Genomic DNA, 22,842 nt, shown 5'->3' on the forward strand with positions numbered 1-22,842 from the left:
AAGGTGCACAAGCCTGACATCCCCCTTCGTCCGATCATATCAGTTTTCAATCATCCAGCTTATTTACTATCAAAATGGTTATATAAAAAAACTCAGCAGTTACAATAGTGGTTTTAAAGATGTAAAAACAGTCTAGACGTAAAACAACAATTATCATCATTTGTAAATGCCAATACCATTTTACTTGCCTCCATAGTTGTTGATATCGTTGTTGGTATGGTAGATCCGTCCATACCACTGGAACTTACTATCAGTAGTATTCGATCCTGGTTATTACAAAATGGCGCTTCTACCTTTGAAACTAATTTTTTACCGTTATGTTGATGATATTTTACTACTTATTCGTGTCGAAAATACACTTACGCAAATATTTGAACAATTCAACAATCAGCATCCAAGGCTGAAGTTCACCCTTGAACGTGAATCTGATAACGGCCTTCCATTTCTAGACCTATTGATTACCCGATCACATAATAAATTTATTACAAAAATATACCAATAACCCAATGCAGGCACTACTTATATACATCAACAGTCAGCTCATCCGCCAAAGTACAAGGCCAATATTTGGAAGAAATTCTTTCGTAGAGCATTATTAATTTGTGACCGTCCAAAAGACCTCAATAAAGAAATACAGTTTTTATATAAAATAGGACAAGAAAACGGTTATAAGCTGTGTATTTTACAAAAATGGTTTAATCAAACACGTAGATCGTTGCAAATCCCCAAAACGGTAACTCCAAAGAAGCAAAAACTTGGATTGGAATTCCTTATTTTTCACAACTGTCAACAAAAATTCAACATATTCTTGCAAAGCATAACATTTCTGCTTCAAGTATTCCCCCAAAAAGTTTACAAAAACACCTCACTAGATCTAAAAGTTATTTTGTCGATTCATTAAATAAAGCAGGTATTTACCGCGTCCATTGCGAATGTGATTCCTCATACATTGGCTAAACTAAACGTAATGTTAACACGCGTGTGAACGAACATGTTAAGACAATCAAAAAAGTCACAAGAAGGCATGTCGGGTTTAGCCCTTCATCTAAAACAACATTCACATAATATAAAACAGGTTAAAATAATAGGTTCAGAAAAAGAAAGAAAAAAAATTGAAGAATCGTTCTTTATTCATAAATACAAACCTGCATTGAACCTTGATACTGGCAACATTAATCGAACTTGGGTACCTACCTTTGATGCATACTTTGGATCTGGCAATAGTGGCCTAACATAGACACCGCGTTCTTTTTTTATTCAGTTCATTCTTTTTTTCACTTTGCTCTGTTCATCTCAGGATCTTTTTGTACGTTACTTTTATATAGTGGTATGTATTCCTGGTTTTATTCCTTTTATCTTCTTTCCGTTTTAATCCTTTTTACCTTGCCACTGAGGAAGAAACCAGCTGAAAGTTCCGAAACGTCAAAATCTTCAAATTTTTCAAGGGAGGATTCATTGGTGAGTAGCGAATTTTTTGTTAATTTTGAATATCCCCCTATGCGCCCATGTAATTATAATGCTAGTTTGCAATTTATTCCTCGCGACCTCCGTGATGTGCTAAACATAAGTTCATTTTGTGTATAGGGGTTTTTGTAAAAAATTTTTCAAGAGTGTCTGGAGTTATCTGTTCAACGCCATGTCGTATTGATCGTATCTGTATTGCTTGTCGAAGTTCTTCAAGTGTTGTTCAAGGATTTTTATAAACTTGTTGTTTAAGAAAGCCCCAAAGAAAGAAGTTACATGGGGTTAGATCAGGACTTCTAGCTGGCCACTCAACATCAGAACCCATACTTATTAAACGGTTTCCAAACCTTCCTCTTGTAATGTTGCCTCAGTACGATATGCTGGAGCATCATTCTGTTGAAACCACATATCATTGTGTGGATCAAGATTTAAGCGATCAAGTTCAGGGAAAAGAAATTCTCGCAACATATTTTGGTATGTAAGTTGAGTAACGTTTTCTTCGAAGAAAAACGGCCCTATTACACCAGTTGCTATTAATCCCATCCACACCATAATACCCCTTTGATTTGCACAGAGTTCAATTCTTTCCTCCGGTAGACTGGGTCCCCAGAACCGTGCATGTAACGAAGACACCATTCCATTATTAAAAAAATCATCTGACACTATAATTTGAAATAAAAACATGGGGTTTTCATTTAATTTGTCTATCAACCAGTTACAAAATAAAATTCTGGCACCGAAATCATCATCATGTAATTTATGTACAATCTTCATCCTGTACGCCTTAACCTCAAGCACACGCAATATCCTACTCAGCGAACTTCTTTTAACGTTGAGTGCAACACTCCGGCGACGGATTGATTTTCTTGGTAAACTAAGCACACAACGAACCACTTTGCGTTCAGTGTCCTCGGTAGAGATCCTTACAGGTGGTCCTGCCTTTCGTTGTTGCTGAGAAAGATGTTCCTTGCTAAAACAGTTATTCCGAAACTGTTTGTAAAGACTAAGAATTTGGGTATCGCTTATTTCCACACTCCACTGTGCAAGCGCCTTTCTCCGTTTTTTTGTAACCGACTTCCATACTACGAACGTAACACTCAAGCAAATAGGCACGTTGTTCCTTTGTTTAACGTATCCATTGTGACTTACACAATTTTACACACACACACACACACACACACACACACACACACACACACACACACACACACACACACACACACACACACACACACACACACACACACACACATACACACACACACACAACACACACACACACACACACAACACACACACACACACACACACACACACACACACACACACACACACACACACACACACACACACACTCTCTCTCTCTCTCTCTCTCTCTCTCTCTCTCTCTCTCTCTCTCTCTCTCTCTCTCTCTCTCTCTCTTTTCCCAAACACATAGGCCTATGGGTATAGGGAAAATAAGAAATACAACAGTTTTTAGTTTCTTATACACTCACAAGACACACAAGATTCACTAACTCATTTATTTTAAGCGCAATTCCACACTCCACTGCCTCACTGTCTCTGTCCAACCAGATTATCATTCGAATAACACCAAACTACTCTTGTGAACGAAACAGATTGATTATTTGACGTGAGCCCAAAACAGAAACAGACCGTATTTATGCTTCAGTCGCGAAAGGGTATAAATAAACGACAAGAATGCGTCTCTTCCTACATATGGGGAAGCAATTTATTTCCAGTGGAGTTATTTTTATTTTCTCAATTTTCTGGGTAAGCATCAAGGTAATATTAAGGCTGCCATATTTATTTATCATCAGAATACGGGACATATTGTTCTTCCCTCAAACTTCTCAACACAATGCATTGTTTGGAAACAGTTTACTTTCAATGCATATAAATAAAAGGAAATAACGAACAATCTATAGTACAGTGTGCTCTTAGTTTTTTTTTTTGGGGGGGGGGGAGGGAGAACTCCTGGGCTTTTGTATTTACATGTGATATTTTCAATCGAATATGCTACCCAACTAATATGTTTTTTTAGAATCTAGGAGAAAAAAGAAAATCGTGCACCTACTATGTCCTAGAATGTCTGCACACAATAATGACTTCCTAAAATTAAGTATTTTTGTTACTTAAAAAGAAAATATTTCCGAGAGCCCAGAAAAAATGAGGCGAGAGCTTACTTTCAAACATTATACGAATTCAGTTTAACATCTCGCATAGGTTCATACCAGCATTATACGAAAAACGAACTCGTGATCTTTGACCCCTTATTTCCATCCAAATTTTCATTTTTGGTTGAAACGAAACATTCAATAATTATTTAACGCATGCTTTCAGTGGCATCTGTGATTGAATTAATGTTGTACTATAAGATGAGTTGAGTTGATTTTGAGTTTAACGTCCCGTTCAGCAGCGAGGCTATATGAGACGTGGACCTACTGATTAACGTGGAATCCGAACCACATGAGCTCCCGCCGGGAATCGAACCCGGGTCTCCCACGCCAAAGGCGCGTACGCTAACCGCTTAGCCACGGAGGAGCTCTTGTACTATAAGATGTTGAAAGCGGAACAATTCCCACAAAGGTCACAGGTGAACTGCTGAAGGTCACAAAGTCACAGTTTCCTATTTTCAAAATAAACATTTTTAGTTTTAAATAAAATACCAACCAAATTAGTTTTCAAATATTGCCATCTCATACTTGGCAATATACGAACTATGATCTTGTTTCGTGATCTTTGACCTTTTATGGCATTGTTGACCTTTTATTATGTATGTATTCTATGGCCACCTTTCTGCACATATTCTATGGCAGGTCAATCATTTTTCAAACGTCACACTTTCATACTTGCTAACACATCAACTATGATGTTTTAACTGCGTGATCTTTGAACTTTTATGACACTGTTGACCTTTTTCTATGCCCATACAAACCCCTTGGAAGGACCTTTCTGCATGTGTTCTATGGGAACTCAAATTATTCTTTTTAATGTCACAGTTTCATACTTGTTAACACATCAAACATGAAATTTTAACTGTGTGACCTTTGACCTCTTATGATATTGTTGACATTTTTCCTGTGCCCATACATACCCGTTGGAAAGACTTTTATGCATGTGTTCTATGGTAACTCAAATCATTTTTCAAACGTCGCAGTTTCATACTTGCTAACACATCAAACATGAAATTTTAACTGCGTGACATTTAACCTTTTATGACATTGTTGACCTTCTTCCTATGCCCATACACACCAATTCGAAGGACCTTTATGTATGTGTTCTATGGCACCTCAAATCATTATTTCCAACGTCACAGTTTCTTACTTGTTAACACATCAAATATGACATTTTAACTAATTGACCTTTGACCTCTGATGATATTGCTGACCTCTTCCCTTTATTAAAAAGGATGTTCGGTAGATCCTTTATGCATTGTCTTCAACTGAATTAATTATGTACAATAAACTGTTGAAAAGAGAGCTTTTTCCTCAAGAGTCATAAATGACCTACTAGAGGTCACCGGGTCACGATTGCCCACATTTCTCGTTATCACATTGTTTCGGATCAGAATTTATGTCGATGTACCAATTTTTGCTACCGGAGATGAATATTCAAAAAATGGCATGTAAGAGTACTATTTAACATTGAAATCCCATAAGGAAAAAATCGCATTTTGACCTTTGATCCTGTAACTCTGCAGACTATAATACCCGTGATCTCGTTTTGCTATCAAACAAATCTTCTGATCTTCCTCTAAATTGCCTGCAAATTTCACAGTTCTAGCTTTTACGAGTGCTAAGTACTATGAAATTAAAGTTTACACACGAATTATAGGACAGTCTGTATATATATAAACTAGGCTGAAAGGCTTGACTGTCGAAACTTGCTGGACACAATCAAGAAGATTGTGGAAAGGAGTCTTCTAAAATACAACTCTGCCTGCTCTGTCAGCTTTGGACCCCAGGCTACAAAAGAACAATCCAGAACTTGCTCAGACTAGGATAAAACACATTCTACAAACTCTGCAAGAGCATAAGCGAATATCTGATTCTGTAGCTGAGAAAGCAAAGTGTCAGTTTATGTCTTTCTGTATTGAAATTCATGGCTCTCATGACTTCAATGAATACTAAGAGAAGATGGGCATCATCAGGTTAGATGATGACTGCAAAGGTAATGTTCAAGAAACAAGAATATTCTTATTTGTGGAATGTGAAAATATTTAATTTCATCCCACTGCAATGTGTCAGTGGAGGGAGGGTTCTTAGCCAATAAGACACCTATTGTAGAAAACTATGTCGAAGATTCTCTGGTAGCACAGAGGCGGGTGCATGATACCATTATGTACTATGGAGGTGTAGAATCTGTTCCTGTTGACCGAAGAATGCTTCTCTCAGTTCATTCAACTCGAAGACGCCATGATGATTACCTTAAACAGAAACGAATCTAAAGCGCAGAGGAAAGTAAAATCAGAGATGAAAAAAGGAAACCAAGTGCTGAAGTTAAGAAATTGGAAGCAAAGAAGAAACAAATGGAATTTTGTTACAAACAAGAACAAGACGCTCTCGTAGAACAAATTCAAGAACTCAAAGCAAAACAACATTCTGTTCAAAAAATGTAAATGTGAGGGTTAACATGTCTCAGAGTTCGCAATATTAGGACTGACAGTGGGCTACGGTGGCACAGTGGTAGAGCGTTCACCTCTGGTTCATGGGGTCCTTTGTTCGATCTCAGGCCGAGCCAGGTGAACTTTGTGGTGTACAAACAACGAGTGCGTGGGATTTCTCGGGGTTTTCCCATTTCCTTCCATTTTCTTCATTCCACCATTTCATTAGCCTAGCCGGCATAACTGTGGAGCGTAAAACTTAAAGATTTCATTTTATTTCATTTTAGAACTGATAATAACAGGGAGAGTTGGCAATATATTCTTGACTGTGTATTATAGCTTTTTATTGTTTTTCCAAGCAAAAAAGTTGCAATGTCAAGGTAGGTGGTACTGTATCATACATATATTATTATGTACTTACATGATAAACTTTGTGTATAAAATAATTACTCATATTAAACATAACAAATATGTAAATGGTAATTAAAGGAGTGTATTGGACAGGTATGGGGATGAAAGAGGCCTTAAAAAGTGTATGATAGAACTTGCCCCATATCTTTCCATTTATATACAAGAATTTAAGTCAGGGAAAACAAGAATTTGTGTCAGGGAAAGTCAGGGAAATCGATCTTCACTTTTTTTTGGGGGGAACCCTGAAAATAAGTATCGTGAAGACGCGCTGGTGGAAGAAGACTTAACTCTAGCGATACCGCGAACGTGAAGAAAAAAGAAAAAGCATGGGTCTGAAGCCTATAATATAATAAGTTGATTGCTATATTTTAGTATTAAATAGAGTTGTTTCTGGGGGCCCCGGAACCTGGACTCAATTTGGCTCCGCCTTAATGTGCTCCTGCCTATACCCATAGTTCTTTGATAGTGGCTGCAGAATGCTGCTAGTTCTTTCCCGCTCTGTCTTTCGCGGATCATTTAGTCTCAAACCAGGGCGATTTTCATTAAAAAAAAAAAAAAAAACTCTCTAAACCCTCGAATATTATATTTTTTCACTCGCGTCGTTTGCAAGCGAGTTCCCATTGTCTAATACAGTTCTGCTGCTCTCTGCTCGACTGCATGAGAAGCTCGTTATCAAAATGTTGTCACGGCTTAAAGAACGACCTTGAACATGGAATTATAGCAGACTATGAATAAAGAAATGAATAAACTTCTCATTACACAGCAAACTGATCCAATAAATTCCACTTCATAGAAATAAAAGTAATGTTTCAGATTAACGTAAAATAAAGATTATTATGACAGATATGGTGACAGAAGAAAGAGGGTAGAGGTGAAGGAAGGTACAATTGACAGCTAATATATATATATATATATATAAATCGAGGGGGCGCGTTGGCTCAGTCGTAGAGCGTTCACCTCCAGTGCTTGGGGTCCCTGGTTCGATCTCAGCTCGCGCCGTGTGGACTTTGTGTTGGACAAACACCGTGCTCGTGGGTTTTCGCGGTCTTCTCTCCTTTCCTCCCACTTATTTCATTCATTTCCCATCATCACTGTTTCCTTTAGCCTAACCGGTATAACCATGGGACGTGAAACTTAAAGGTTTCATTTCATTTCTTTTTTTTTTTTAAATCGAACGTGAAACAAGATTACCTGAAGACCGTGGTGCATTGAAGCTTCTTTCTTGCGACAAGTGACCTGCCAATAATGGCAGAATACTTATGATGATGTGATTTCCTTTAATTTAGTTTATGCATTTTGATTTTTGATATCCTTTTTGTATATCTAAAGATAAAATAGTGTTTTTGTTTTATTTAGGCTTTAGTAGTTACTGCCCGTTGAAAATTGAGAATAATAGTATTGAATGATATTTGCAGGCACCTTTAATTATTATACCTGAGAGCTCTCATAGTACCAGTGCCTTGTTGATAGACTTCGGTATTCTAACCCTAAAAAATGCTTTTCACACTCTTGGGACGAAGAGTGAACTTGGAATTCCTGTAATAATTGACGAAATCCATATGGACCTTCAACATTTAAGCTTGTCGCGGTAAGTAGTTTTGTGTGTGGATATAATATGGTATTAATATCTATTGAAAAATATATATTAAAAAAAAAAAAAAAAAAAAAAGAGTATTGCGGTACGTGTTCCTGTGTGAAAATCTTGTAGTTGCTTTCAATATATATTCTTATGTTCTGGACTTAACGTTTTCAATCAGCACAAGAGAAGAAGATATACATGGAAATCCCCAATAGATGGCGGAAGATATCAGATAGACTATGTTATAATTCAGGACAGATTTCGGAATAACTTGAAGAACGCCCCTTCTCGAGGCTGACATTTCCTCTGATCATAACCTTGTGCTGGCCGAAGTAGATATTCAACTGAAAAATGTAGGCAGAAGAAAAGTAGGGAACAAGAAGTTGAATACTGAAAAACAGAAAAACGAGAAAGTAAGAAATCGTTTGGTTGAGAAATTCGAAGAAAAATACTCAAACGAAGGAATGATAGGTGCAGGTAGTAACAGACGGTGGAAACATATGAAACTTTGCATACAGCAGGATACAGAACAAGTAGTAGGTTACCGCGAACACAGAACTGTTAAGAAACCAAGAAACCATGGGTTACAGACAGATGTTGCAGGGAATGGTAGGTGCAGGAAAGACGTGAAAACAAGTTGATACAGAGGAGGGTAGAAAAACGCAAAGGAAGTTAAACAACGAGTTGCAGATGGAAACAGACAGAGCAAGGGAAGAGTTTTACAAAAGAAAATGCGAGAACATAGAAGAATTAGAAAGAGTTGGGAATATGAGGAAATGTACAAGGAGGTGAAATCGATGGAACGTCGGAGGAAACAAAGAGGAGGAAATGATGTAGGAGATTGCAATTGGAAAGAGAGTTTGACAGTGGTGTTGTCTCTTGCCGACGTTATGTATATCTATGTACCAAAGATAGTGAAGGAGAACTTACATAATGAAGACGATATTTCGGTAGAAGGTAGAATGATTCAGTATATATGGTTTGTAGATGATATGGCGCTTGTTGCAGAATCTGAAGAGAAAATCAAGGAAGATGTTAGAAAACTTGAAGAAGGGTTGTGAAGAATACGGGATGAAAATAAATGTTAAGTGTCGGTGTCAAATATAAAAGTAGGAGGGGAGAAAATAGAACAGGTGACTGGTTTTCGATACCTGGATATTAGTAGTGATGATATGAAGTATGAACGTGATATAAAAGCAAGGATAGGAATGGCGAAGGAAGCCTTTAGGAGGAAGAAAATACTATATTGCGGGACCTTGAACAAAGAGTTGAGAAAAAGACTCGTGAATGCTTCGTGTGGAGTATTGTGCTGTATGGTCAGAAACATGGACATTACGCAAAAATGATGAAAAACGACTGGAAGCTTTCGAAATGTGGGTGTGAAGAAAAATGGAGAGAATTAGCTGGGTCGAGCGGAAAACGAGAGGGTATTAGAAATGGTGGGAGAGAAAAGAACAATTTTAGATATTGTTAAGAAGAGGGAGAGAAACTGGTTGGAACACTAGCGAAGAAGTAATTGTATTATGAGGGACATTTTAGATGATATGGTGGCAGGAAAGAGAGGGAGGGGCGAAGAATACTACAATTAATGGACAATATCGAAACAGAGAAATCATACGTGAAGACGAGGAGGTTAGTTGAAAATCGTGGAGCATGGAAGCTTCTCAATTGCAGCAAGTGACGTACAAATAATGGCAGATTACTTAGGTTGATATTTCTTATAACTTTTTCTTTCACCAAATTTTCAATTCCAATATTTTTAAAATTTTGTGCTCATACTTTCCTACTATTTCGAGAAACTACCGCCACGTCCTTCACAATATAAATCCTTGTTGCTTTTTTCCATCTATGATTGGCGCCATCAGATTCAGTATTCGCTTTGTTGTATTTACTTTTCTAATTTTGGAAGCAATCAAGGTAAGATTTTTATTAGACTTAATTCGAAAACTGCGCTAAGAATTGCAACTCAAACTACGTGAACATTTTTTATTTTTTATTTAATGCAATAATTTCACTGGTGGAACCTCAAATTAAAAAAGGAAAAAGAAAAAGAAAAACTTACTAAAGCAGACAGTTATTATGAATAATCTGTGTTACAGTTTTGGCAATGTATCATTGCTTTCATCATACACATATCAGATAATGTGTACAAATTAGCTATAACAACTGTTTGCGTTGATCAAATTTATTATTTTATTTTACGTAGTTCCAAAGCTTGGATGAGCAGCAATCAGGTGATGAAGCTTTAGTTAAGAATACACAGTAAGAAATCACAGATCTTTCCTGAAGTTGGTGATGGTTGATTATAACAACGTCTGTGATACATACCGAAAATGTTACACAGAATGTTCAAAAATATACAGAACTCACCCATCTTAATAACACATGTAATGAACCCGAGCGTTTTGGCAAGTAACCGGACGTGCAGATGTTGAAGTTCTATCTGTAGATCTTGATGTTGCTTGAAGATGGTCGTTATCGAAGCTTGGTTGACGATCAGGTGTCGTTTTACCATACTTGATACGGCTTAGGTCCGGAAGCTTACTAGGTGAGGCTAGAAGACATATACTGAGTAGATGACAGTGAATTACCCTAGCACTGGAAAGTATGTTGTTGTACTGATAATAGGGTCCACAAAATGTCCGAGTAAGATCGGAGAACAGGACTAACGACTCACGAATGTACGATGCACAAGTTCATACATCCCTGAATGAAGATCGGAGATAAGTGGAATCTTCCCTTCTTCTACGTAGAATACCGGATGTGTGTCTATATGGCAAGTGCGAACATTTGCTAGCTTTTCCTATTCACTTGCACGGCCGTAATTATGTCCAAGATAAAAAGCCACTCCCATCACTGGATACCTCCTCCCTCACTTTCCCTCGCCACTGTACTCTCTTCCAGCATCACCGAAGATATCATCGATGAGCAGCTGTCAGGAGTAATTGTGTGAGAGGAGTGTGGGAACATACACCTGCCTTCAACAACAGTCGATGGTTTAATGTTCTTATCTTCACATAGTAAGAGGCCACGGTAGGTGAGATTGCACTGATTGTCGCAGTTTCTTCAGTTGGGGCAGCCCAAGCAATCCTTCTGTCCAGGCGTTCCGTGGTACATCGAAGAAGAAGTAGAAGGAACGTTTGCTGTGGAAACACAATGCGTTCAACAATGGCTCACTATCACGTTACGACCAATGCGATTATCAATTTCTCGAAGCACCTACCCAGCCTATTGTAATCTCACTATATAGCTACGCTCAAATACAAGCAATTCAGTAAGCATTTGCTTGCATTGAAACATCCTACACATAATGTGACTGATCATGTTGTAATCGCCTAGGTATCGAGTCGCTGTTCAGGCGTCAATGATTTATATAACTGCTTTTCGTGGTCTCTCCTCCGTGGTCCTGCCAATGAGTATGTTCTGGATACCTGGACTTACCTGGGTAAGGCGTTGAAGGACATCTCCTAAAAGGGATTTCAAAATTATCTCTAAATTGCCTGCCGGTTTCAATAATGAGATGGGTATTAGGCACCGAGAGGTTCGGATGTCTCGTCTCGAAACCCTCACGGATGATCAGACGGTCACTTAGACCACAACGCACACAAACATTATTCACACACTCAACAAAAATACACTGAATTAAACGACCTCATACTTATTTATTAAAATACTATTTAAAAAAAAATAACGGATTAGAAAAATAATCACAACATTCAACCCTGCATATGTATAATTATTTTCTTTAATAAAATCACACTGTACTTTCTCACTATACTTTAGCCCTTTGTCATTTTATATATTAGGAATGAAGATTAAGATAATGATTCCACTAGATATACTTTTCTCACACCATTAATGCACTTGGGGGATTAGCACTGGGGAAAAGTCGCCGGGATAATCCCACGAAGTAATATAGTTGCTGCTCCAAACAATCCTCAAATGTCGACGTTTATCCTCAGTAAAAAGAGGTGGTCTCCAAAGTGGAAGGATAATGTTGGAGGAGGCGTTTATAACTAGTATGCACAAGGTATGTGAACCTAGGATTTCACTGATTGGGACTAGCCACGATTAAGTCACTGACTGGTGGCTAATAACGTATACTCCTTAACACAACATTATACTTGATGCTCGACGCGACGTGCATATTTGCTGCCTCGAAACGTGAAGTAACACTCCTCGAACTCAGGGGTTCGAGTGATCAATGTTGGCAGTTCATTCTCAAAAGCATTCAGGTTAAATCACCTGTATACACATGCAAATAGAATATAAAAAAAGAGTTAAGGTTAATTTTAGTCCACTGACCACGACGCACAAGACATTGCGATAACTTGACTGTGGGAACATTAAGAAAACAAACTGCTAAAACAATGTGGCTGGCGTCTCCTTGGTGCTCAGACATCTGGTGTGTACTCTGGGTCGCAGTATTTCCATGAATGATTGCCACAAAGCAACGTTTTAGAGATATATGAATAGACGATAAAGAAGACTTTGTTCAATTGCGTGGGGAAAGAAGCAATTTCCCACCGAAGAAATAACTTATTGACGTCGCAGAATAAAGTATAAAACGAAAAATAATCACTGTCTTCACAAAATATACAGAGCGTCCACAAAAATACTTCTATAACCTGTTGACGGTTATAATGTTTTCTGATGACTTTGAAATTAGGAGCATACAAAATCAAGGGACACGCATTTTCTGGTACGACTTTCGTTTAAATGGGATGATGTGCACGTGGTTGTTGTTAAATATGTTTCCACCAGTGTGTTATTTTATTTGATCAAGGTAGATACAGTACATTTAAATTTTAAGGAGATTTAATAACATAATCGTTTCCTGTAAAGCTATGCAATTTCAATTATTTATTTTATTTAACACAAAAAGTGTACATATGACGTCAGAATAAATGAATGTAAGTTGGCACAGCATCTTTTACTTAATATTTTCTGCTGTACATATACTTCGGAAGAAGTTAAATGTTAAATTTTGTGTTTAAAAAATGTAAATATGTTTCTTTTTTCATTTTGGGAAACGTTACACAATCTTGCTGAACAAAATATAACCTATAAGAATATTAAACATAATTAATACACAAACTTTTCCAGCATTTTACCGTAATATCAATACAGTGTGAATTTAAAAGATTATCTATAAAATTTGAAGTGTAAGGTATACATTTTATGAGCTAGCTGCAACTTAACCAAAAACATATTATAGATTTATTTTGGAATTGGGCTCTTAAAGTGAGATAACTTTTATCAACTTTTCATGTATTGTTATTTCATATTGTAGTTTTCACAAGAACTTTAAACAATTAATTCTGTAGGAATTGCTTGTATTTTCAGCGCGGAATTGGATATTGAAAACATAACTTCAGCTGATCTAGCAACAGTTGAGTGTTTGATCTTACATCCAATTAGTTTCGGACTGGAAGTAAAGCGAAATCTGTCAATATCCTGGTATAGGCTAAGTCCTGAACTTGATGTATCGGGTCACATCGCATCTATTAAGGTAAGTTTAAAATTTTCCCTTTCAATTATAACAGAAAAGTAATAAGAGGGTCCGCCAGAAAGTTGTTACCTTCAATAAGATAAAAATGTGCTAAGAATATGCGTCCTAATTTGTGTCTTAATAGGTCGTGTTGAATTGATGTTACAGCCAGGAAACCAGATGACGGCAGCATGTTGGACAAAATTAAAAAGGAGCTGTGATTAGGTTCCTCCAACTTCAAGGTGGTTTGACACAAATAACGCATGAAGAAATGGCAGCTGTGTATGATGAGGAATGCCTATCTTATGATACGGTGAAATGCTGGAAAAAAGACTTCACCTGTGGTCGCCCAAGTCTACAGGATGACCGAAGAGAAAGTCGTCCCTCAGCGGCTACAGACCCAGACGTGGTGGAAAAAGTTAAGCAGCTAGTGCTTAAAAATAAACTTTTGACGCTTACAAGGAAGAACCTTGCAATATTCTCATACACAACATTAGAGTTGTAAAGAAAAAAGAAAGAAAAAACTCGTTTTTTAAAATAAAAAACACGAAGTTTTCAGTTTTTTTTTTTTTTTTCAAATTTTCGTTTTTTCCAGTTACGAAACGAAAATCTAACTAGCCTAAACACTGTTTGAGGGATGGTTGGACGAGTAGAAAATAATTCATAGGACTATTTAATTCACAGGATAGTGAAACGTGTCTATGTTGGGCACCATTGATTCTAATGAAGAATGGCAAACGAAGATAGATGTTTATTTTGAGAAAATAGGTTTATTTTGAGACAGAATCTATTATAGACTGTAATAATGTATTACTTATATATATTGTAATATATATGCTTCGTGTGAAGTGTTGAACTATTTGTGTCAGAAACATGGACACGTTATGCAAAAATGATTTAAAACATCTGGAAGCTTTCGAGATGTGGATGTGGAGGAGAATGGAGAGAATTAGCTGTATCGAGCGGAAAACGAATGACGGGGTGTTAGAAATAGTGGTGCAGAAAAAAAAATTAGATATTATTAAGAAGAGGAAACTTTTTGGGACATTGGCTAAGAGGGAACTCTAACTAGTGGGACGTGCTAGTGGGTATGGTGGCAGGAAAGAGGGAGGGGAAGTAGGAGGCTACAATTGATGGACGATATCAAAACAGAAAAATCATAGATGAAGACAAAGAGGTTAGTTGAAGATCGTGGATAATGGAAGCTTCTCAGTTGTAGCAAGTGATCTGTCAATAATGGCAGAATACGTATGATGATGATGATAAGAAAAAGATAAAATTATTTTATAATAGCGAATCCAAGACAAACTCAAATAGAACATGTAAGAAGAGTAGCGCTATATTAGGGTTGTCCTGTTTTCACTTGTAATGTGGTGCCTTAGCAAGAAGATCGTGACAGACTGGATTAAAGCGGCAGCGAGGAGGTGCCTGATATTAGGATTCGCCATCTTCCTTTTCTTCAAGATTTTTCGATCCTCAAAAATAACTGAATATCTCCCCAGTGATATTGTTTACAGACATACGAATCCGTTATATTCAAAATTTAATTTGCTACAATTTAAGCTCAGTACCGCTTTTATAGCTTTAATGTTTTGCGAGACACAAGCGTTTAGTTTTGATATATTTTACAAAATTTTGTCTTATTCAAAAAAATCGCGGAATATCACCTCAATGGTCAGGTTTACAGCAAAAAATGTTTGAATATGTTTTATTTAAAATTTAATTTGCTATAATTTAATCACAGTACCGGTTTTGTAACTTTAATATTTTGCTGATATAAGCTTTTAAAGTTGTTATACTTGTTACTTGTTGCAGAATCTGAAAAGAAAATCAGTAAGATGTTAGAAAACTTGAGGAAGTCTGTGAAGAGTATGGGATGAAAATAAATGTTAGGAAAACAAAAGACATGGTGATTGGTACGAAAGGGTCGGTGTTAAATATAGAAGTAGAAGGAGAGAAAATAAAACATGAGACTAGTTTTCGTGTGTCCTCTATGGATCACATAATTAAATGGAAACTTACCGTGCAGAATACGAACGAATCATGAAAAAAGTACATAGTGGTACGAAATAAAGAATGGTTAAAACTAAGGCTTTATGCTGTCTCCTATGCTACTCAGTGTTGTTATGGAAGACATAATGGAGTTGAGTTGATTTTAACGTCCCGTTCAGCAGCAAGGCTATATGAGACGTGGACCTACTGATTAACGTTGAATCCAAACCACATGAGCTCCCGCCGGGACGCCCCGTGTCTCTCAAGCCATGTAAGACATTTATTTATTTATTTATTTATTTCCTCCAACAGAGAGCTCTGTACATATACATACACCAATATTTATACATGCAAATATATATGCACGAACACACATACATATGTCGCACATTTCACATGCACACATTCATGTGCTCGCCATGGATATTGTACATTACAATAACATGAAAATAGAAAATAATTAAATGTCATTACTAGAGACCGGATGTTAGGCAAAATGCCTATTCTTTAATATTAAAGTTATGATCAAAAATAACGTTTCAAAGTTTATGTGGGGGGTTATAGTTTCGATTTAAGCCAATTTTATTTTGCCTATTTTGCCTATTTTGCCTATTTCGACCTTTACTGCCTAAATAATTGCTTTAGTGCCTAATGTTGCCTATTTTATGCATTTTCTTTAAAATAAGCCTTCATTGGGAAAATATATAATTTATACAACATAAATAAAGACGCATATATACGTATAATAAGTGTTTGTAAATACAAACATGTGCTACGTTACAATGTACATACAGGGTGAACTTCAAAAATGTGCATATACTTTGGGAGGTGATTAATTACATCAAAAGAAGACAAAAAGTCCTCGTGTATTTTGTCGAATTCTGTGTCGTGTACGAGTAACAGTGGTGCCAACTTGGAATCGAAAATCAAATCTTGACAATTGGAATGGAACAGATAGGTGTGCACATACGTTGAGAGGTGATTCGTGACATGAAAAGAAGACAAAAAGTCCTGTTGCATGTTGTCGAATTCCTCGTCGTGTACGAGTGACAGAGGTGCCAACTTGGAATCGAAAATCGTACACATACTTCGACAGATGATTCGTGACATGTAAAGAAGACAAAAAGTCCTCTTGAATGTCAGGAAAAATCTCCCGAAGTATGTGCACACTTTTATGTCTTGTTCCAATTGTCAGGATTCGATTTTCAATTTTAAGATGGCACCCCTGCCACTCGTACACGACGCGGAATTCCACAACATGCAATAGGACTTTTTGCCTTCTTTTGATATGCATCATGTAACAGGTCTTCTTTTGATATCACGAATCACCTTCCGAAGTATGTGCAGATCTTTTAGGTTCACCAGTATGTATAAATACATAACAAGCTTCGTTTTTATATGTACAATAAAATAAGATATTAACAAACAAGTATGTTTCTGTATTCTTTGAACATTATCTATGACTTGAACCTATTTTTTAATGGTATTGAGTAATTATTTTCATTATTTCGAGTTACATTTTAGTGCCTATTTTACTGCCTATTTTTAAAATTTTTAGTGCCTATTTGCCTGCCTATTTTACAGTTTTTTAGTGCCTAAACATCCGGTCTCTAGTCATTACCGTAGTTAATATAGTAATATCCAATATTAATTACGTTTTCCGTTTAACTTAATTTCGCACAAATATCTGTTCAATATTTTTTTAAATATTTTTTCTTTCAAACTTAAGTCAATGTAATCGATACTCTCAGATATATTATTATATAATGAACATAATCTTATTAAAGGTGAGTTGTTGTATGTGTTGGTTTTCGCAGTTGCATATCATAATAATTTCCTCATTCTTAAAGTTTTTGATTTTATATTGAATTTAATATACTGCAAAAACTCACTGTTATCGAATTTACCATTTACTATTTTAAATAAACACATTTCTTGTAGAATAACACATCTATCCGAAAAAGTTGCGTAATTGAATTCACCTAGTAGTCTGGAGTACGAAATTTTATTAGTAATTACAGATTGTCTAGTTTTCTTGTAGTATAGATACCTTAAAAACCTTTTCTGAATTGCTTCTGAATTGATTGTTTTGAGTTACGTATTTCGTAGTCCAGATCACCAAGGCGTACTCCATTTTTGATCTTACAATACTTTTAAAAATAGTTCCTATAACATCAATGTTTGTAAACATTTTCGTGTTTCTTATAATAAATCCTAATTGCTTAAAAGCGTTGTGTGTTAGCAATAATGTATGTTTATTAAAAGACATATCACAACTGAAAGTAATACCCAAATCTTTACATGTATATACACGTTCTAATACTTTGTTATCTATCTTGTAGGGATTAATTTTAGTTAACCTTCTTTGCTTTAAAAATATCATGAATTTACACTTGTTAGTATTAAAATATAATTTATTTTCTATACTCCACTGATATATGTTATTTAGATCCTCATTCAGTTTCAATACATCCTGATTTTCCTGTATATTTTTGTATAATTTTAAATCGTCAGCATATAATAAACATTTGGAATATTTAACATATTTTGGGAGGTCATTTATAAAAAGTAGAAACAATAAGGGTCCTAAGTTTAAGCCCTGCGGGACACCGGAATTAATATTATAACTGAATGATCTTGTGTGATTGAAGTATACATACTGTTTTCTCTGATACAGGTAACATCTAAACAATTTTAGTAAATTTGATGAGAATCCAAAGTTTGAGAGTTTTCTAAGTAGTATGTCATGATTAATTGTGTCAAATGCCTTTGCAAAATCAATATATATTGTGTCTACTCGTTTGCGATCATGAATAGCTTCATGAACGAATTGAGTGAAATTAAGCAAATTTGTTACCGTCGATCGTCCAGGGTGGTTTTCACAAATGTAGTTCTTTACGTGGTTAAAAACACGATCATATAATATTTGTTCGAAAACTTTTACTGGTGCACAAATTATGGCTATAGGTCTATAATGTTCTATTTTACTCTTATCCCCATTTTTAAAGATTGGTGATACTTTAGTAATTTTTTAGATTTCAGGAAACGTTTGGGTTTAAGTGTTAAATTGAAAAGTATAGACAGTGGTTCTAGTAGTATTTCCGAGCATGCTTTTATCACATATGGAGGAATACCATCTGGTCCACATGCTTTTTTAGGTTTTAACTTCTTAATAGCTTTCCTATACTCTTCATTCGACACTCTGTCAATTTCTAAACAGTTGCTTACCTCCATATGTTCTTCCTTAGGAGGGTTGTATGATGATATATTTTTCTCATATACTGATTTAAAATAATTTGCAAAACCATCAACAATTAGTTTGTTTGTGTTCAATGTATTCCGTTTAACGTCATACTACCACTTTCACTATTATTATTCTTCTGTTTACATTTTATATATGACCAGAAAGATTTTACATCCTTTTTAACCTTAATTTCGCTTTCCCTAATATAATGTTCATACGCCTTACGAATGATTTTCTTTGTAACATAATGGAAGAATAAGAGAAAAACAGAGATAAAAGTATATGTATATTCGCAGATCACTAATAATCAGGGAAAAAGTGAAGAAGTACAGGAACTGTTTAAAGTTTTTTTCGGTTATTATTTTTTCTTTTTATTGTGAATTGGGGAGAGCAATAATGTCTAACTTTTCCGTTAGGGAACATTAAATAAAAATCTCGAACCAGCATTGAATCACTCTCATCTATTGAATTAATTCTTAATTAATTGATGTTTTCTACGTATACATGCGTTCTAAAAATGTATGTAAGCAGTTAATTAATTTTGCAGCGAAAATATTATGAAAATATTGTATTGTCATTGAGTTTATATATATGTACAAAATTTCAGAGCTTTTGTTGGTATACAAATGTGTGAAATTATAAGTTGCAGGATTTGATTTGAACAAAAAGATAAGTAGCGTAATAAAAGAATCGTAAAATAAATGAAAGAGAAACGCCTACTTTAAGAGGTTTCCACGCATAAAAATAACAGGAAAAGTCTACAGAAGATCAAGAAAAATAGATGAGAGGTTGAAGTACGAAAGAGTAATGGGGAAAAAAGGAGAATGACATGGCAAAAGGTTGAGGTTGAAGAATTGTGGAGCGAAAAAAATGTTGTAGATACCTCATATTCACCCAGACGTTGCATGATACTGGAATAGAAAATAAAGATGGTGGATTTAATAACATAACTACACACATACACACACACAGACACAAAAAAAATGATAAAAAATAAAAATAGAAGTTCTGTGCACCGGACCTCAGGGTACGGATTCGATGTATTTTGTTACACAGAATTCAAGTTTCGAAACCCCAAGACAATCGACGTGTATTTATTTTTTTAATGGGCGAAAAACTTTAGCGATTTTGAATAAGGAGAATACACGTAAGACAGCCATACATAAAACCAAAGTTCTGTGCAGCGTACTCCAGGGTAAGGATTCAATGCAGTGGCGTAGCAGCTGCCCCCGCAACCCCCGCATTGCGGGGTGGCCTCGAGGTATAGGGGGCCCCGAAGTCTTGCGATGAATAAAGATTTAAAGAAGTAGAACTTCAACCTTACTTCTATCGGCTTTGCAACTAGGGCCTCTTCTCTATACTTTGCGGGAGGGCCCGCAAAAGTGTGCTACGCCCCTGATTCAATGTATTTTGTTACACAGAATCCAAGTTTCGAAACCCCAGGACTATTGACCGTGTCAATTTTGTTGTATGGGCGAAAAACGTGTGTGCTGTCTTACGTGTATTCTTTCTATCCAACGCCAAGTGAACTTTGTGGTGGACAAACACCGTGTGCGTGGGTTTTCTCGGGGTTCTCCCGTTTCCTCCCACTTTCTTTATTCCACCATTTCATTCATTATTCATCATCACCGTCTCCCTTAGCCTAACCGGCATAAGCGTGGGACGTAAAACTAAAAGATTTCATTTTTTTCTTTCTATCCAAAATCGTTTAAAGTTTTTCGCCCATACAAAAAATAATAATAATAAAAAATAAAATAAAGCGACACGATCGATGGTCTTGGGTTTTCGAAATTCGGATTCTGTGTAACAAAATACATCGAATCCATATACTATGAGGTACGCTGCACAGAATTTCTTTTTTCTTTTCTTTTTTTTTCTTTCTTTTTTGTATGGCTGTCTTATATATATTCTCTTTATCCAAAATTGCTAAACTTTTTCGCCAATTAAAAGAAAAAAAATACACGATCGATCATCTTCGGGTTTTGAAATTTGAATTATGTGTAACAAAATACATTTGAATCCATGCCCTGGAGTCTGGTGCACAGAGCTTTTATTTATTTATTTATTTATTTTGTGTGTGTGGCTATGTAATAATAATCGATGACTGCTGTTCTTAAAGTTCTCTGGTCTATCGGATGGTTCATAAATAATACCTTATATATAGCTACAACATTGACTTGGGGGCGCGGTGGCTCAGTGGTAGAGCGTTCACCTCCGGTGCTTGGGGTCCCTGGTTCGATCCCAGCTCGCGCCGTGTGGACTTTGTGGTGGACAAACACCGTGCTCGTGGGTTTACTCGGGGTTCTCCCGTTTCCTCCCACTTTCTTAATTCCACCATTTCACTCATTTCTCATTATCACCGTCTCCTTTAGTCTAACCGGCATAACCGTGGGACGTTCAACTTAAAGATTTCATTTACAACATTGACTTCTAACAATATCGTATCTGGCTTTTTTTTTATTCACAATTTGGTACTTTTCAATTAAAGCACCTTTCCTGTTAGTTCACCCTAACGAATCAGGATCAAAACTTACACTCCTTACCGGGAATCAGACCTGGAATTACTCATGCTGATCACGATGCTGTGCATTTGCTTTTCTTCTTCCCGCTTGACCATTAAACGTCATTTGTGTGTACTTTCTATGTTTTTCAGTGTACTGTCCCTTTGTTATGCTCTTTAGACTAAAGGAGACGTCTGATTAATAGAAATGAATGAATGTGAAATTAAATTTTTTATGCTCTCCGACTGGGACTCAAACCCGGGATCACGTACACCAATTCACACGCACTAACCACTAGATTTATAATATAATTGTCATATAGTATGTCCTCTTTCCTAATATATTTGCATATGTAATTTCTTTTCAGATAAACTTAAGCGAGGAAGATATGAAAATGATACTGTCTACACTAAATGGAAATATGGCTGAACAATCCGACATTGTAGTGACATCACCGAATGTACAAACTCCTCCAGAGCCTGTAGTGCCAGAAAGACGGATAACTCTTAGGAGACCAACAACTTTAGAAGGTTTGTGATAATTTCATTAGTTTCTCCGTTTCATATATTACTTTTTTTTTTAAATGAATTGTGTAAAGTACAATGTTTGTGTCAAGTTCTATATAATAATTTAAGTATAATTTAATACTTGCCAACATCAATGCTTTGTGAAAGTACAAAAAATACACACAACCGTGAATTTGTACATTTTGAGTGAAGATTGCGAATATTGAATCATTTTTCAGTTACAAATCTTTTGATGTAGGATTTTTATCATTGGATCAAAAGATCCAATATATTTCAATCAAAAATTTTCTTGTAGCCCTTATATCTGGAGAGCTACATATAGTGTAGCCAAACCCAAACTATCACTTAACTCAATATGATGTACTTATTCCGTAGAAAATATGAAAACTCGATTTAGGGGCCATTCAAAAATTTTGTGGACCCTGATCCAAAAACTAATTATTGGCCAAAATCTCAGTCTTTCAATCCCTTTTTTTAACCATTCCTAAAATTCTTGCTTTCTAATAATAATAATAATAATAATAATAATAATAATAATAATAATAATAATAATAATAATAATAATAATAGCAGCATCACTGTTCTCTCGTAACGTAGCGTAGTCGCTAACGCTCTCGCCTTTGATCTGAATGGTTCCGAATTTGATTCCTGGTAGGAACACTCAATCGGAAAGGTTTAGAGAAAAAGCCTTTTGAGTCCAGCCATCCTGAGTGAGGTTTTTCCTGGATCTCCTCATTCACACTTGCATGGTTGATATCTAACATATAGTTCCCAGACCACTTTCTTCCTTCACTTTCCCGGATAGTGTAATGGTCGAGGGGCATTATCCCTCATACATGACTGGCTTAGAAGTCCACAGATGCCGCATACCCAGAAATATGATTTTTAATCCTAATAATAGGAGCAATATGTTTTGTGTCGGCTATGCTGAATGAGACTTCTAATTAGTTTTTATAATTAAATCCATAATGAAATAGATGCTGGAATAGCATTTACTACTGTGGCTGCAGTCTTCATTGTTTGGCCC

At 36.0% G+C, this 22,842-nt stretch overlaps 1 protein-coding gene across 2 annotated transcripts in view; it reads left to right on the forward strand.

The window, feature by feature from the left end:
- Vps13 (vacuolar protein sorting 13C) overlaps window positions 1-22,842 on the forward strand; it is a 426,449-nt gene that overhangs the window by 149,096 nt on the left and 254,511 nt on the right. For both annotated transcript variants that reach the window (XM_081749100.1, XM_081749101.1), the window contains exons 22-24: window positions 7,897-8,069; window positions 13,407-13,572; window positions 21,656-21,818. In XM_081749100.1, coding sequence (XP_081605226.1) covers window positions 7,897-8,069; window positions 13,407-13,572; window positions 21,656-21,818 — 502 coding nt within the window. The remainder of the gene's footprint in view (window positions 1-7,896; window positions 8,070-13,406; window positions 13,573-21,655; window positions 21,819-22,842) is intronic.

Source organism: Thermobia domestica, chromosome 2 (assembly GCF_964235325.1).
Source record: "Thermobia domestica chromosome 2, izTheDome1.hap1.1, whole genome shotgun sequence".
NCBI lineage: Eukaryota > Metazoa > Arthropoda > Insecta > Zygentoma > Lepismatidae > Thermobia > Thermobia domestica.